At 48.8% G+C, this 17,302-nt stretch overlaps 1 protein-coding gene and 1 long non-coding RNA gene across 4 annotated transcripts in view; one reads left to right on the top strand and one right to left on the bottom strand.

Moving 5' to 3' along the window:
• Positions 1 to 609: 609 nt before the first annotated feature.
• Positions 610 to 17,302, top strand: part of dnaaf11 (dynein axonemal assembly factor 11) — a 49,387-nt gene continuing 32,694 nt past the window's right edge. For all 3 annotated transcript variants that reach the window (XM_078935627.1, XM_023965680.1, XM_023965679.1), the window contains exons 1-4: positions 610 to 677; positions 2,040 to 2,207; positions 2,348 to 2,425; positions 3,315 to 3,487. In XM_078935627.1, the coding sequence (XP_078791753.1) occupies positions 668 to 677; positions 2,040 to 2,207; positions 2,348 to 2,425; positions 3,315 to 3,487 (429 nt within the window). In that variant the 5' untranslated portion in view covers positions 610 to 667. The remainder of the gene's footprint in view (positions 678 to 2,039; positions 2,208 to 2,347; positions 2,426 to 3,314; positions 3,488 to 17,302) is intronic.
• Positions 3,858 to 17,258, bottom strand: LOC144981341 (uncharacterized). The gene is made up of 5 exons (XR_002875172.2): positions 17,040 to 17,258; positions 16,640 to 16,687; positions 10,449 to 10,558; positions 10,049 to 10,096; positions 3,858 to 3,967 (listed from the first exon to the last, which is right to left on the bottom strand). It is a non-coding gene; the product is annotated as an uncharacterized LOC144981341 (long non-coding RNA).

The following is a 17,302-nucleotide window of genomic DNA, read 5'->3' as shown; positions in this document are numbered from 1 at the left end:
GTTAATATATTTTTTGTTGTGTGGCAATCAAACATTTTGCACCGATAATTTCAAATGTTCTTCATTGTAAAGCATTGGTATACACTCACGATGTGGTAAAAAAAAAAACATAAAAAACAGACTATAAATAAATAATTGCTTCTAAAACTATTTTTGTTTTGTTTTAATCTCTTTTTTAGTGTTAAAGTTTTTAATGAATCTTTTTTGTTGCTAAATAATCTTTTAACCAACGTAATTAGTTGTTTATAAGTTTGTAAGTTTTCTCTTCTATAAGTTTTGATACATACTACTAATAAAGACTCATCAGTGTAAGTTTTTATCCTTAAGAAATTTAAATAAACCATTTCGAATTTTCTTGTAAATACCAACATTTTGTTTAGATTTATTCATTTTTCTTCCATTTGCATTTCTATTGAAAAAAGTGACGACAAAGTTTAAGTAAGTTTAATACCCTCGAGTCTCCCTTATACTAGCTGATCACAAGGTTACCTACAGAAAATGTCCATGTCAATAAATAATCGAAACGACTTCCTACTTAATGAGCTTGAGCCGATTGAAGTGAAATAATTTTTCAACAGGTATTTTATTCTGAAGGCTCTTTCAATTCCGGTTTTCCAACACAGCGCATGTTCCGTTTCCATAACAACGAGCAACAACGGACAGGGAAATGGTTTATAGTAAGTTGTTCAAAGGGGGGAAAAAAGCTAAATTCTTAAATAATAAATCTTTTTATTTTATTTTAACATATTTCCGTGTTTTGATGTAGTTTCCAATGGAAGCAGATATGTGTTTTTTATGTTTAATTATAGCTTTTTATGGTTTCTTTATTAACAATAGCATGTTGGTGCGAGGGTTAAATTATAAACATCGAAAGTTAGGCCAGTTTTCTTTTAATATTTGCATTTTACCTTAAATAACGAGAAATATTCTTAACAATTAGCTTGTCCTTAATATGTAACAGTTATTAATAAAATGTCTACGTTATTCTTAACTATTGATCCGTTTTTATATTTATTTATTTATTTATTTATTTATTTATTTATTTATTTATTTATTTATTTATTTATTTATTTATTTATTTATTTATTTATGACTTTTATTAATTATCTTACATTTTGAATTAGGTGAATAAGTCATTCAGCAAAGTTTATAGATACAACTCTTTGAATTCTTCTTTTTTAACAAAACCTTTCAAATATGATAATAATAATTAAAATCCATTAAAAATCCCACTGTGTGATTTCTCAAACCCTTTTTTACATTTTTGTCTCACAACTGAAGTGATGAACTGACAGACCTCTCTCTTAAACAGTGACTATTATTTTGAAAAGTCAGATCCTCACACTGTATACATCTCTCTCTCTCTCTCTCTCTCTCTCTCTCTCTCTCTCTATATATATATATATTTACACACACATTTGGCAGTCGTGGTGCCACAGTTGGGCGGGCGACCTCCAATCGGTTAGGTTCGATTCCCACGTAGCCCGCCCATATGTTGAAGTGGCTGGAAGGTTGGCGCCAGTGTTGGACAGCTGAGTGTGTTCGCCCATCAGTGTGTGAATAGGACTGTTACTGTAAAGCAGTTTGGGACTTTGAGGAAGATAGAAAAGCGCTACACAAGTATGCCATTTACATGAAATCTAAATCTACTTTTACATAACTTAAACATAAATACATTTAACTGCTTCTACTCACAGATAAATACTATAGAAATTGCATTATTTACCTCATCAAGAGTGAAATATGAACATCTACTGGACAATAATTACATTGCATGATGCATTTGACAGTTCAATATTCATTAAAACTAATAAAAATATGACAACCTCAGATTTATTTTGTTCTCTCACAAGCATACTAACCCATCAATGTTTTTCTAATAGTTCTGACAGTTCATGTCTTGGTCAATAAATCAGGAATTCCAACATAAAGTTCTTTAGGTTAAATAAGAGCCGAGGATCAGAACATCAGCAGATAAGTGGAAGGGCTGCAGAGTTCAAATTTCTGCTGTCGTTTTTTTTTTTTTTTTGTGCTTCCAGTTACGGAGGACCTGATCCGCCGGAGGGCTGAGCACAATGACAGTGAGCTCTTCTCGCTGGAGGAGCTGTCTCTGCACCAGCTGGACATCGAGAAGATCGAACACATCGACAGGTGGTGCTCAAAGCTGGTGATCCTCTACCTGCAGAACAACCTCATCCCCAGGATTGGTGAGCAACTGATGTTGTATGGTTACCCCAGCAACAGATCAGTGTTTCAGCAGAAGCAGAGAAGAAGTTTCATGTTAGTTTGGAAAAGATTCTGAAAGCCTTTTCTGTGGATCTTCATGGTTTCAGTGTTGTCTTTGCAGAAAATCTGGGTCACCTGAAGAGACTGCAGTATCTGAATCTGGCTCTGAACAACATTGAAGTGATCGAAAATCTAGAAGGTCATCAAACATAACTGATATCTGTCTGTGTTTGCCTTTTTAGTATTTGCACCTCTGACCACAAGAGATTTTATAGAGACTTCATAAATATTTATCATTTAAGAAATATTTACTTTTTTATGAGAGGTTTGTGTAGTTAAATGAAAGAAGGAGTTGTTTGCCAACGGGTTTGTCAGGAGTTCAACTCCCGTGTGAAATGTCTGTGTAGCTTTAAGCAAGGCACTTAAATGGTAAATTTTCTAAAGAAATATGGATTATTCTGGATAAATACGTTAGGAAATGTTATGTAATAAGTGAAAAAAGGTAGTTAAATACATTTAAATCAAGTTTATTGATCTAAAGTCTCATTCCGATCCTCTTTTGATCTATTGTAAAAGCGTTCCCAGTGGTCTTTTAATTATGATTCTGCCATTTTTAGTCAACATCATCATGTTTACAGGCTTAGTTTACAGTCCATTACTGTACAAATCCAACCTAAAATTAGCGGTGTTATAAAAAATGGCGAGCAATATCAGAGCTTTCCAGCCGTACAGCTCAGAGCCAATTGCAAACTTAGATGAGGATCTAGTCGTCTAAAAGTGGATGCATCAGAATGGAGCAGAGCAGGGAGCTTGTGGGCCTCCAAGCATATTTCCTTTTTCTTTTTCCAACAGCATTTTTTGTCTGCTCCTAATTCCCATCAATTTGAATAAAGACATACTCCGAAGAGCAATTTTGAACTTAATTTTCTTTATACATGTCCTCCATCATCAGAAAAATGCCCCAAGAAGATGTTAAAACAGCTAAAAGTGATTCTCATTGGAGTGGTTCTTCAAAGGTGTTGCATTGAGACGCTGTATTTCAGCCTAAATCTTGGAGCCAGCACAGACAAACTGCTTTCTGCCTCCAGGCTGTGAGAGTCTACAGAAGTTGGACCTGATGGTGAACTTTGTGGGCCACCTGAGCAGCGTGGACTCTCTGCGGCACAACATCCACCTCAGAGACCTCTGCCTGATGGGGAACCCCTGCAGCCGGTTTGAGGGCTACAGGCAGTACGTCGTGGCTGCTCTGCCGCAGCTCCAGGTGAGCCCTGCATCTGAGGGAGAAACTCCAGCAGTGCTCAGGAACATGCTGGGAGGCTTTGTTCTGGACCCAAAGACTTTAGGAAGAACACAACACATGAAACTATCATGGTCTTTGGTGGATTTTTAGGACATTTGATGTGTTGTTGTTGTGGTCCCGAGGGAGTTTATTTTTCTATTGGCAGATGCACACAAAAGAAGGCAGGAGACGGAGGTACAAAAATTAAAATGATTTTATTACAAAACATTAAAACCAATTAAAAATGGACCCGTTAAAAGACATACACAACAAATTCAGTATGCTGAGGACCAGAAGACTTAAGGGAGGTGGAGGCTCCCAGAGAACAAAGATAAAATTTCACCCCACTCACGTGATGCAGACCACACACACACTGTGAAACCTTCACCCAAGGACACGTCACTCCAAACTGGGGGGATAGCCTCCACCTAGAATTCTGGGCTGGCACCTGAGTCCTCAGCACTGAGGGAGGGGGGAAACAAAGGTGGATCACACAATAAAATCCAGTTAAAACACAGGTCTAAAAGAATTGTGTAAAAATGCTAAAAACAAAATAAAAGAAACTCTCGTGAGAGTAAGTCCGCCCGTAGGGTGCTGCTCAATGAACGGAGCGCGGCCGAGCTTTTATTCTCGTTGGTGGAGGATTCAGGCGTGACGCCCCGTTAGTCCTCCGTTGCTCAGGCTCAAAGGCAGCTGAGGAGCAGCCGGGCCCGGCAGAACCCTGGTCAGGAGTCTACAGGGATTCTGATCACGAGCGGTGACAGTTCCTTAAAATAATTCTAAAATTCAATATATAAAAAGCAGCAGCTGTTCAGCAGGTGGGAGCGTCAGAAAGTCCCCGGCGCTGCAAGAACAACAAACATTACCAAAATAAAACAAAAAAAGAACAGCTTAAAGGCAAGCGCAGGACTTGACCCTCGCCGGCTTACCAGACAGACTGTTCGTCACCTGGGAGGCGCGCTCGATTGCAGAGGCTGTATTTTGCTCAATCTGTGCCTGCAGGTCTCATCCGGAGCTGAAAGAGTGTGTTAATATGAGGCAGCGAACAAACTCTTGTCCTTAGCCTACCACCGCTACTTTACCTGTGAGGCTAGCCGGAGGTGTGAAAACAGGAAGTGGGCGGTTCCAATGGCCAAATGCTGCCCCTGGCCGAGTGAAGGCTTCTTTGCCCTTTATAGCGCCCCATGAGGCCACTGCTAGTAATCCTCTGCCCTACAGCACCTGAGCCAATTAATCCTGCCACAATCCTCCCCCACAAAATGCATCGTCGACCCGACGATGATTCAAAGTAAACTACAGCCATGGTCTAAAAGCAACAGCAGATGATATGCTTACTGAGGAGGAGCTTTGCTCCTCCCCTACGGCCCGAGGAAGCCGGTGAGGGTTGGAGTGCTGTCCAGCAGTGGGCCGTGACGTCCGGCGCACTGGCACGCTACTCCTATCCCGGTCAGCTTGTAAAGTGACTCCGGAAGCACAGGGTACAGCAGCTGCCGCGGAATCAGCCTCAGAGAAGACTGGTGCCACCTGTCCAAAATGCAGTTCAGGTTGGTTGTCCTCTACCGCCTCACTAGTGCGGTCCTCCCTTAGAACAAACCAGTCCCCGTTCTCTATTGGGTCCTCTTGGGAGAAAGAACTTTGTGGGGGTTGGCTCGGAGGGCAACCAGCCAACTCTTTGTCTGGTCCTCGCCTGACCACGGCCTTCAGTAAGGACCGATGGACTTGTCGGGGTGTACAGGGTTCATCCCTGGGGGAAATGGTGTACACTGAGCCCCCCTCTCTGGGTGCCTTTAATACTCTGTGCACCCTGTGATCCCACAAATCCCTGATTTTCTGTCGTCCTCTAAACCCCAGGTCACGCACTAAGACCAACTGCCCCTCACTCAAAGGAGGGTCCCTTACCCCCTCATCATGACCTCTCTTCCTGCGATCAGCAGCTGCAAGCAGCTTCTCTCTGGTACCCTCAAAAGCCAGTTTTAGCCGAGCTTTGTGTTCCTGGACCCACTCCTGCACAGTGCCCTCCACTGGCTCTTGCACTCTTCCTAACAGGAAGTCAACTGGAAGCCTTGGCTCCTGTCCAAACATCAGAAAAAATGGTGACTCACCCGTTGAATGATGGGTAGTCGTGTTATAAGAATACAAGAGCTGCGGCAGGCACACGTTCCAGTCCCGCTTCCGGGACACTGGTAGAGTTCTGAGAAGGTCGTGGAGGGTTCTGTTGAAGCGTTCACACTGACCATTACCCTCTGGGTGGTAAGGTGTGGTGCGAGACTTCTCTACTGCATAGAGGTCACAGAGTTGTTGAATGAGGGCGCTCTCAAAGCTCCGACCTTGATCGGAATGTATCCGAGCTGGAACGCCAAATTTTGAAAACCATTCTGTGACCAAGACCTGGGCCACTGTTGCAGCACGCTGATCCCGAGTCGCAACCGCCATGGTGTATTTACTGAAGATATCAGTAATGACAAGAACATTCTCTATGCCACTGGTAGTTGGCTCCAGCACCGAAAAATCCATAGCCAAAATCTCATTGGGCTTGGAGGCCAGCAAATGACCCATGGGGGCGCGGGCTGCGGGACGAGTGACTTTAGCTACTTGGCAGCGCTCACACTGACTGCACCACTCTGCCACCTCAGCTGACATACCAGGCCAATAACAGCGCTGCCGTAGCAGGTCAAGGGTCCTGTCTACACCCTGATGACCATGCTGCTGATGGACTGCCGTCAACACTTCCTCCCTGATCGAGCCAGGAAGCAGGATTTGCAACACTGCCTCCCCACCATCATCTCGAAAGACCCTTCTGTACAGAACCCCACCTTGCTCAACCAGCCGGTTCCACTGTCGAAGCAATGCCAGCGTGGGTGAGGACAACTGCCTACGCTCCTCTGGGCTTGGGCGAGTCTGACGTTCCCAGAAAGGCAGAAACTCCTTTAGAACAGGATCAGCCCCTTGAAGTGAAGCCATGTCAGAGGGGCTGTGATGGGGCAGGGCAACCATGGTGGCTTGGGTTGTACCGACAGTCTCCGTCTGTTGCACCTGCTGCAACGACATGGGCAAGCAGCTACCCGGAAGAACATCTCTCCAGGCCTGCATGTCTGGAAAGTGCTGCCTTGACAGAGCATCTGCATTTCTGTTGCTGCGGCCCGAGCGGTACCTTATCTCCAGGTCAAACGCTGCCAGCTGCGCTGCCCACCGTTGCTCCATGGCACCAAGCTTGGCGGTGGACAGATAGCTGAGGGGGTTGTTGTCAGTGTACACAATACACTTCTGTCCCAAAAGGTACTCCCTGAATTTCTCAGCTACTGCCCATTTTAGTGCCAAAAATTCCAATCTCATGGAGCTATAATTGACTGGGTTCCTCTCGGTAGGCCGCAAGCCTCGACTAGCGTAGGCTATTGGCCGCACCTTACCCTCTTGTTCTTGGGAAAGAACAGCTCCAAGGCCTCCGTTGCTAGCATCGACCTCTAAGATGAAAGGGCGGGAGAAGTCTGCATACGCCAGGACTGGTGTTGTAGTCAGCTTAGCCTTTAAAGCCTCAAAGCTGCGCTGGCATTCCTCCGTCCAGTGGTTAGTTAAACCACGTGCAGACTTTTTTCTGACCTTGTTTCCCTCCAGCTCTGCCACTAACCGGTGCAGCGGTGCAGCCAACTTGGCAAATCCCTCCACAAAACGTCTATAATAGCTGGCAAAGCCAATAAACGATCGCAGCTGGAACACTGTAGTAGGGGGCTCCCAATTAGCCACCGCTTCCACCTTGCCAGGGTCTGTAGAGACTCCCTGGTCCGAAATCACATGACCCAGATAATGCACCTGGTGCTGAAAAAAGGCACATTTGGCGAGCTTAACCTTAAGCCCTTCGAGCTGCAGTCTCTCAAGTACCAGCTCTAATCGCTCCAGATGCTGCTCGATTGTCGAAGAAAAGACAATGATGTCATCCAGGTACAAAAGCAAGGACTGACCTTGTTGCTCGCCAAACATTCGCTGCATCAGCCTTTGAAAGGTGCTGGGGGCGTTGCAAAGGCCAAAGGGCATGCGGTTCCACTCAAAAAGGCCAAATGGTGTGCAGAACGCGGTCTTAGGACGATCTGCCTCTGCCACCGCCACCTGATGGTAACCGCTGGCTAAGTCCAGAGTGGAGAACCAACGAGCTCCGGACAAGGCATCCAAGGATTCCTCTATTCGAGGAAGTGGAAAAGCATCTTTCCTAGTCCTGCTATTCAACTGCCTGTAATCCACGCAAAGCCGGAGACCACCATCTTTTTTGCGGATCAAAACGATTGGGGACGCAAAGGGGCTGCTGCTCTCACGAATCACCTGAGACTGGAGTAAATTGTTAATATGCTCCTTAGCCGCCACATAATCCGATGGGGGAATGCGCCTATAGCGCTGCCGGACTGGAGCATCATCCACCAAGGGAATCTCATGAGTGATTAGGCTTGTGCAACCCAGGTCCCCCTCATGCAGTGAGAAGACAGTTAAATACTTCCCTAGGAGGGCCCGGACTTTCTCCTGCTCTCCCGCCGAAAGTGCAGAGAGGTCTACTGACTCCAGCTGAGCCAGAGGCAGGGTGGATGCTGCATGAGCAGCCACCACAGCGGCTTCCGATTGTACCTCAGTCACTTCCTTGGGTAAACTTACCACTCCAGCTGGAGCCACCGTACCCACCAGGGTACGTGGGTGGAGTCTCACAGCGGTGGACCCCACATTGATGATTGGGATGTAGGCTGTCCCCCTTTCCACCCTTACGAGTGATGGAGTTGCTAAAAGGCCGGCAGGGAGGCCTGAGCTACATGGCTCAAACAACACCGCTGAACCAGCACACTGCTCGGAACAAGTGGCAGCAACGATAGCCAGGACACCACCAGAAATCCAACGAGCCTTTCGACCACGTGTCCTTACATTAAACATGCTGGGGGTTACCGTAGCTTGAGCTTGCTGGCACTGTTTCAGGGCCCCAAAAATTACATCTGGGGCTGTGGACACCTCAGATTGTCCAAACAGGGCACTGCCATACTGGGCAAAGAGCTCTTGGTAACAGCGCTGGATGATGTTCATCCCCAAAACGCCCGGCGCCTGTAAAGGTCCTCCACCGGGAATATCTTTAACTACTAGTACACCACATTGTGGCAATAACTTGCCACAAAGTCCCACTTCCAACTCCAAGTAGCCAAGATATGGTATAGCCAGCCCGTTAGCTGCCCTCAATTGTAGCCACTGGCAGGAGCGAAGTCGCTCTGGTCCCCATGGCTCAAAATTCTGCTTGAAGAAACTTTCCGTGATGGTGGATACCATGGACCCAGTATCCACTAAACACGAAATGGAACGACCCCCCATGCACACCTGTAAATGAGGACAAGATGCCAGAAGTCCATCAAACTCCCCCTTGGAGCCAGCGGCTGCCCCCTCCGAGCTGTGGCTCAACAACTCGGTGGGCATTAGTTTTCCGATGGTGATGGGGTGTTATTATTTCTCTGGCGGGACCTTTGGGTAGGCGAGACTGGGCGGGCCGAAGGAGCCACCCGAACGCCATCACAATCCTGGGCAAAATGCCCAGGCTGCTGACACCTTCTGCAAATAATGGGACCACGACGAGGGGGATGACTGGCCTGGCTAGGATTCTGCAGGCGTAGCAGGTCCTGAGACATCTGGAGGATCTGCTCTTGTTGGAGCCTTAACATCTCCTTTATCTCCGATAGTTCGGACACCGGAGGGACTGATTGGGAACTACCCCCAACGCCACACTGGAACCCAGGGACAGAGGGGACGGAGTAACTACGACTCCGTACGCCTCCAGGGAGACCCTCCCGCTCCCACTGCATTGCCTCACCCCTAACCTCCAGCAACGTAGCGGTGGGCTGTCGGCGCACAAACTGTTTTAATTCACGGCGTAGGGCACAGTCAAAAACTTGTTCCACAAATTGATCCCGCAATAAAATCTCTGCATTTGGAACACCACTAGGTGCAGCTCCCTTAACGGAGGCCATTAGGCTCATTAAAGCCAGGGAGTATTCATGCAGTGTCTCACCTTCCTGCTGCCGACGAGAAAAAAATGCCTCCTGCAAGGCAACATAAGAGTCAGTGCATCCGTATAATTCCTGCAGCACTGCAATGACCCTAGCCGGGTCCTCCCTGTCGGAACCAGGGCGATATTTAATTTCGTCGCGGGCCTCTCCCTCCAGGTGATCGAATAAAAAGAACGCCTGATCGGCTACACCTAAATGGCGGGTCCTCATGCAAGCCTGCACCTCCTCAAGCCACTCCGTAAGCCCAATACCAGTCCGTCCCCTAAACATGGGACATTTTCTGTCTCTAGGGACATACAACAGTCTCTCAACCACGGGAGGATTGGTCGAAGGCCCAGCCAAAGTGGCAGGTGCTGCACCAGGGCCAGAAGCTGCTGCTTGTTGCTGCCGCAGCCTCTCATTTTCAGCTTGCAGCCGTGAAACCAGGTCTGTCAAATCCTGGACCTGTCCTTCCATTACTTAAACCTGGAGGTCCCAAAAAAAACAAAGTCCACTTTCCAAGGTTATTAGGATGCCAAGTTACCTTGCACAAATCACCTTCCTCACTTCCAAGCGGAACCAGCTGCTGCTTCTTTAAAATTAAAAAATAAATAATTAAAAACAGAACAAAAAAAACAGTCTGCGTGTGACCAAACACAACCACAGAATAATGTAAAAACCACACGTCTCTGCCAAGTGTGCGATCCTGCCGACAACGCCAATTGTGGTCCCGAGGGAGTTTATTTTTCTATTGGCAGATGCACACAAAAGAAGGCAGGAGACGGAGGTACAAAAATTAAAATGATTTTATTACAAAACATTAAAACCAATTAAAAATGGACCCGTTAAAAGACATACACAACAAATTCAGTATGCTGAGGACCAGAAGACTTAAGGGAGGTGGAGGCTCCCAGAGAACAAAGATAAAATTTCACCCCACTCACGTGATGCAGACCACACACACACTGTGAAACCTTCACCCAAGGACACGTCACTCCAAACTGGGGGGATAGCCTCCACCTAGAATTCTGGGCTGGCACCTGAGTCCTCAGCACTGAGGGAGGGGGGAAACAAAGGTGGATCACACAATAAAATCCAGTTAAAACACAGGTCTAAAAGAATTGTGTAAAAATGCTAAAAACAAAATAAAAGAAACTCTCGTGAGAGTAAGTCCGCCCGTAGGGTGCTGCTCAATGAACGGAGCGCGGCCGAGCTTTTATTCTCGTTGGTGGAGGATTCAGGCGTGACGCCCCGTTAGTCCTCCGTTGCTCAGGCTCAAAGGCAGCTGAGGAGCAGCCGGGCCCGGCAGAACCCTGGTCAGGAGTCTACAGGGATTCTGATCACGAGCGGTGACAGTTCCTTAAAATAATTCTAAAATTCAATATATAAAAAGCAGCAGCTGTTCAGCAGGTGGGAGCGTCAGAAAGTCCCCGGCGCTGCAAGAACAACAAACATTACCAAAATAAAACAAAAAAAGAACAGCTTAAAGGCAAGCGCAGGACTTGACCCTCGCCGGCTTACCAGACAGACTGTTCGTCACCTGGGAGGCGCGCTCGATTGCAGAGGCTGTATTTTGCTCAATCTGTGCCTGCAGGTCTCATCCGGAGCTGAAAGAGTGTGTTAATATGAGGCAGCGAACAAACTCTTGTCCTTAGCCTACCACCGCTACTTTACCTGTGAGGCTAGCCGGAGGTGTGAAAACAGGAAGTGGGCGGTTCCAATGGCCAAATGCTGCCCCTGGCCGAGTGAAGGCTTCTTTGCCCTTTATAGCGCCCCATGAGGCCACTGCTAGTAATCCTCTGCCCTACAGCACCTGAGCCAATTAATCCTGCCACAATCCTCCCCCACAAAATGCATCGTCGACCCGACGATGATTCAAAGTAAACTACAGCCATGGTCTAAAAGCAACAGCAGATGATATGCTTACTGAGGAGGAGCTTTGCTCCTCCCCTACGGCCCGAGGAAGCCGGTGAGGGTTGGAGTGCTGTCCAGCAGTGGGCCGTGACGTCCGGCGCACTGGCACGCTACTCCTATCCCGGTCAGCTTGTAAAGTGACTCCGGAAGCACAGGGTACAGCAGCTGCCGCGGAATCAGCCTCAGAGAAGACTGGTGCCACCTGTCCAAAATGCAGTTCAGGTTGGTTGTCCTCTACCGCCTCACTAGTGCGGTCCTCCCTTAGAACAAACCAGTCCCCGTTCTCTATTGGGTCCTCTTGGGAGAAAGAACTTTGTGGGGGTTGGCTCGGAGGGCAACCAGCCAACTCTTTGTCTGGTCCTCGCCTGACCACGGCCTTCAGTAAGGACCGATGGACTTGTCGGGGTGTACAGGGTTCATCCCTGGGGGAAATGGTGTACACTGAGCCCCCCTCTCTGGGTGCCTTTAATACTCTGTGCACCCTGTGATCCCACAAATCCCTGATTTTCTGTCGTCCTCTAAACCCCAGGTCACGCACTAAGACCAACTGCCCCTCACTCAAAGGAGGGTCCCTTACCCCCTCATCATGACCTCTCTTCCTGCGATCAGCAGCTGCAAGCAGCTTCTCTCTGGTACCCTCAAAAGCCAGTTTTAGCCGAGCTTTGTGTTCCTGGACCCACTCCTGCACAGTGCCCTCCACTGGCTCTTGCACTCTTCCTAACAGGAAGTCAACTGGAAGCCTTGGCTCCTGTCCAAACATCAGAAAAAATGGTGACTCACCCGTTGAATGATGGGTAGTCGTGTTATAAGAATACAAGAGCTGCGGCAGGCACACGTTCCAGTCCCGCTTCCGGGACACTGGTAGAGTTCTGAGAAGGTCGTGGAGGGTTCTGTTGAAGCGTTCACACTGACCATTACCCTCTGGGTGGTAAGGTGTGGTGCGAGACTTCTCTACTGCATAGAGGTCACAGAGTTGTTGAATGAGGGCGCTCTCAAAGCTCCGACCTTGATCGGAATGTATCCGAGCTGGAACGCCAAATTTTGAAAACCATTCTGTGACCAAGACCTGGGCCACTGTTGCAGCACGCTGATCCCGAGTCGCAACCGCCATGGTGTATTTACTGAAGATATCAGTAATGACAAGAACATTCTCTATGCCACTGGTAGTTGGCTCCAGCACCGAAAAATCCATAGCCAAAATCTCATTGGGCTTGGAGGCCAGCAAATGACCCATGGGGGCGCGGGCTGCGGGACGAGTGACTTTAGCTACTTGGCAGCGCTCACACTGACTGCACCACTCTGCCACCTCAGCTGACATACCAGGCCAATAACAGCGCTGCCGTAGCAGGTCAAGGGTCCTGTCTACACCCTGATGACCATGCTGCTGATGGACTGCCGTCAACACTTCCTCCCTGATCGAGCCAGGAAGCAGGATTTGCAACACTGCCTCCCCACCATCATCTCGAAAGACCCTTCTGTACAGAACCCCACCTTGCTCAACCAGCCGGTTCCACTGTCGAAGCAATGCCAGCGTGGGTGAGGACAACTGCCTACGCTCCTCTGGGCTTGGGCGAGTCTGACGTTCCCAGAAAGGCAGAAACTCCTTTAGAACAGGATCAGCCCCTTGAAGTGAAGCCATGTCAGAGGGGCTGTGATGGGGCAGGGCAACCATGGTGGCTTGGGTTGTACCGACAGTCTCCGTCTGTTGCACCTGCTGCAACGACATGGGCAAGCAGCTACCCGGAAGAACATCTCTCCAGGCCTGCATGTCTGGAAAGTGCTGCCTTGACAGAGCATCTGCATTTCTGTTGCTGCGGCCCGAGCGGTACCTTATCTCCAGGTCAAACGCTGCCAGCTGCGCTGCCCACCGTTGCTCCATGGCACCAAGCTTGGCGGTGGACAGATAGCTGAGGGGGTTGTTGTCAGTGTACACAATACACTTCTGTCCCAAAAGGTACTCCCTGAATTTCTCAGCTACTGCCCATTTTAGTGCCAAAAATTCCAATCTCATGGAGCTATAATTGACTGGGTTCCTCTCGGTAGGCCGCAAGCCTCGACTAGCGTAGGCTATTGGCCGCACCTTACCCTCTTGTTCTTGGGAAAGAACAGCTCCAAGGCCTCCGTTGCTAGCATCGACCTCTAAGATGAAAGGGCGGGAGAAGTCTGCATACGCCAGGACTGGTGTTGTAGTCAGCTTAGCCTTTAAAGCCTCAAAGCTGCGCTGGCATTCCTCCGTCCAGTGGTTAGTTAAACCACGTGCAGACTTTTTTCTGACCTTGTTTCCCTCCAGCTCTGCCACTAACCGGTGCAGCGGTGCAGCCAACTTGGCAAATCCCTCCACAAAACGTCTATAATAGCTGGCAAAGCCAATAAACGATCGCAGCTGGAACACTGTAGTAGGGGGCTCCCAATTAGCCACCGCTTCCACCTTGCCAGGGTCTGTAGAGACTCCCTGGTCCGAAATCACATGACCCAGATAATGCACCTGGTGCTGAAAAAAGGCACATTTGGCGAGCTTAACCTTAAGCCCTTCGAGCTGCAGTCTCTCAAGTACCAGCTCTAATCGCTCCAGATGCTGCTCGATTGTCGAAGAAAAGACAATGATGTCATCCAGGTACAAAAGCAAGGACTGACCTTGTTGCTCGCCAAACATTCGCTGCATCAGCCTTTGAAAGGTGCTGGGGGCGTTGCAAAGGCCAAAGGGCATGCGGTTCCACTCAAAAAGGCCAAATGGTGTGCAGAACGCGGTCTTAGGACGATCTGCCTCTGCCACCGCCACCTGATGGTAACCGCTGGCTAAGTCCAGAGTGGAGAACCAACGAGCTCCGGACAAGGCATCCAAGGATTCCTCTATTCGAGGAAGTGGAAAAGCATCTTTCCTAGTCCTGCTATTCAACTGCCTGTAATCCACGCAAAGCCGGAGACCACCATCTTTTTTGCGGATCAAAACGATTGGGGACGCAAAGGGGCTGCTGCTCTCACGAATCACCTGAGACTGGAGTAAATTGTTAATATGCTCCTTAGCCGCCACATAATCCGATGGGGGAATGCGCCTATAGCGCTGCCGGACTGGAGCATCATCCACCAAGGGAATCTCATGAGTGATTAGGCTTGTGCAACCCAGGTCCCCCTCATGCAGTGAGAAGACAGTTAAATACTTCCCTAGGAGGGCCCGGACTTTCTCCTGCTCTCCCGCCGAAAGTGCAGAGAGGTCTACTGACTCCAGCTGAGCCAGAGGCAGGGTGGATGCTGCATGAGCAGCCACCACAGCGGCTTCCGATTGTACCTCAGTCACTTCCTTGGGTAAACTTACCACTCCAGCTGGAGCCACCGTACCCACCAGGGTACGTGGGTGGAGTCTCACAGCGGTGGACCCCACATTGATGATTGGGATGTAGGCTGTCCCCCTTTCCACCCTTACGAGTGATGGAGTTGCTAAAAGGCCGGCAGGGAGGCCTGAGCTACATGGCTCAAACAACACCGCTGAACCAGCACACTGCTCGGAACAAGTGGCAGCAACGATAGCCAGGACACCACCAGAAATCCAACGAGCCTTTCGACCACGTGTCCTTACATTAAACATGCTGGGGGTTACCGTAGCTTGAGCTTGCTGGCACTGTTTCAGGGCCCCAAAAATTACATCTGGGGCTGTGGACACCTCAGATTGTCCAAACAGGGCACTGCCATACTGGGCAAAGAGCTCTTGGTAACAGCGCTGGATGATGTTCATCCCCAAAACGCCCGGCGCCTGTAAAGGTCCTCCACCGGGAATATCTTTAACTACTAGTACACCACATTGTGGCAATAACTTGCCACAAAGTCCCACTTCCAACTCCAAGTAGCCAAGATATGGTATAGCCAGCCCGTTAGCTGCCCTCAATTGTAGCCACTGGCAGGAGCGAAGTCGCTCTGGTCCCCATGGCTCAAAATTCTGCTTGAAGAAACTTTCCGTGATGGTGGATACCATGGACCCAGTATCCACTAAACACGAAATGGAACGACCCCCCATGCACACCTGTAAATGAGGACAAGATGCCAGAAGTCCATCAAACTCCCCCTTGGAGCCAGCGGCTGCCCCCTCCGAGCTGTGGCTCAACAACTCGGTGGGCATTAGTTTTCCGATGGTGATGGGGTGTTATTATTTCTCTGGCGGGACCTTTGGGTAGGCGAGACTGGGCGGGCCGAAGGAGCCACCCGAACGCCATCACAATCCTGGGCAAAATGCCCAGGCTGCTGACACCTTCTGCAAATAATGGGACCACGACGAGGGGGACGACTGGCCTGGCTAGGATTCTGCAGGCGTAGCAGGTCCTGAGACATCTGGAGGATCTGCTCTTGTTGGAGCCTTAACATCTCCTTTATCTCCGATAGTTCGGACACCGGAGGGACTGATTGGGAACTACCCCCAACGCCACACTGGAACCCAGGGACAGAGGGGACGGAGTAACTACGACTCCGTACGCCTCCAGGGAGACCCTCCCGCTCCCACTGCATTGCCTCACCCCTAACCTCCAGCAACGTAGCGGTGGGCTGTCGGCGCACAAACTGTTTTAATTCACAGCGTAGGGCACAGTCAAAAACTTGTTCCACAAATTGATCCCGCAATAAAATCTCTGCATTTGGAACACCACTAGGTGCAGCTCCCTTAACGGAGGCCATTAGGCTCATTAAAGCCAGGGAGTATTCATGCAGTGTCTCACCTTCCTGCTGCCGACGAGAAAAAAATGCCTCCTGCAAGGCAACATAAGAGTCAGTGCATCCGTATAATTCCTGCAGCACTGCAATGACCCTAGCCGGGTCCTCCCTGTCGGAACCAGGGCGATATTTAATTTCGTCGCGGGCCTCTCCCTCCAGGTGATCGAATAAAAAGAACGCCTGATCGGCTACACCTAAATGGCGGGTCCTCATGCAAGCCTGCACCTCCTCAAGCCACTCCGTAAGCCCAATACCAGTCCGTCCCCTAAACATGGGACATTTTCTGTCTCTAGGGACATACAACAGTCTCTCAACCACGGGAGGATTGGTCGAAGGCCCAGCCAAAGTGGCAGGTGCTGCACCAGGGCCAGAAGCTGCTGCTTGTTGCTGCCGCAGCCTCTCATTTTCAGCTTGCAGCCGTGAAACCAGGTCTGTCAAATCCTGGACCTGTCCTTCCATTACTTAAACCTGGAGGTCCCAAAAAAAACAAAGTCCACTTTCCAAGGTTATTAGGATGCCAAGTTACCTTGCACAAATCACCTTCCTCACTTCCAAGCGGAACCAGCTGCTGCTTCTTTAAAATTAAAAAATAAATAATTAAAAACAGAACAAAAAAAACAGTCTGCGTGTGACCAAACACAACCACAGAATAATGTAAAAACCACACGTCTCTGCCAAGTGTGCGATCCTGCCGACAACGCCAATTGTGGTCCCGAGGGAGTTTATTTTTCTATTGGCAGATGCACACAAAAGAAGGCAGGAGACGGAGGTACAAAAATTAAAATGATTTTATTACAAAACATTAAAACCAATTAAAAATGGACCCGTTAAAAGACATACACAACAAATTCAGTATGCTGAGGACCAGAAGACTTAAGGGAGGTGGAGGCTCCCAGAGAACAAAGATAAAATTTCACCCCACTCACGTGATGCAGACCACACACACACTGTGAAACCTTCACCCAAGGACACGTCACTCCAAACTGGGGGGATAGCCTCCACCTAGAATTCTGGGCTGGCACCTGAGTCCTCAGCACTGAGGGAGGGGGGAAACAAAGGTGGATCACACAATAAAATCCAGTTAAAACACAGGTCTAAAAGAATTGTGTAAAAATGCTAAAAACAAAATAAAAGAAACTCTCGTGAGAGTAAGTCCGCCCGTAGGGTGCTGCTCAATGAACGGAGCGCG

This window comes from Oryzias latipes, chromosome 17, assembly GCF_053564925.1.
Source record: "Oryzias latipes strain Hd-rR chromosome 17, Olatipes_Hd-rR_3.1".
NCBI classification, from domain to species: Eukaryota; Metazoa; Chordata; class Actinopteri; order Beloniformes; family Adrianichthyidae; genus Oryzias; species Oryzias latipes.
This window is presented reverse-complemented; position numbering and strand designations above follow the sequence as displayed.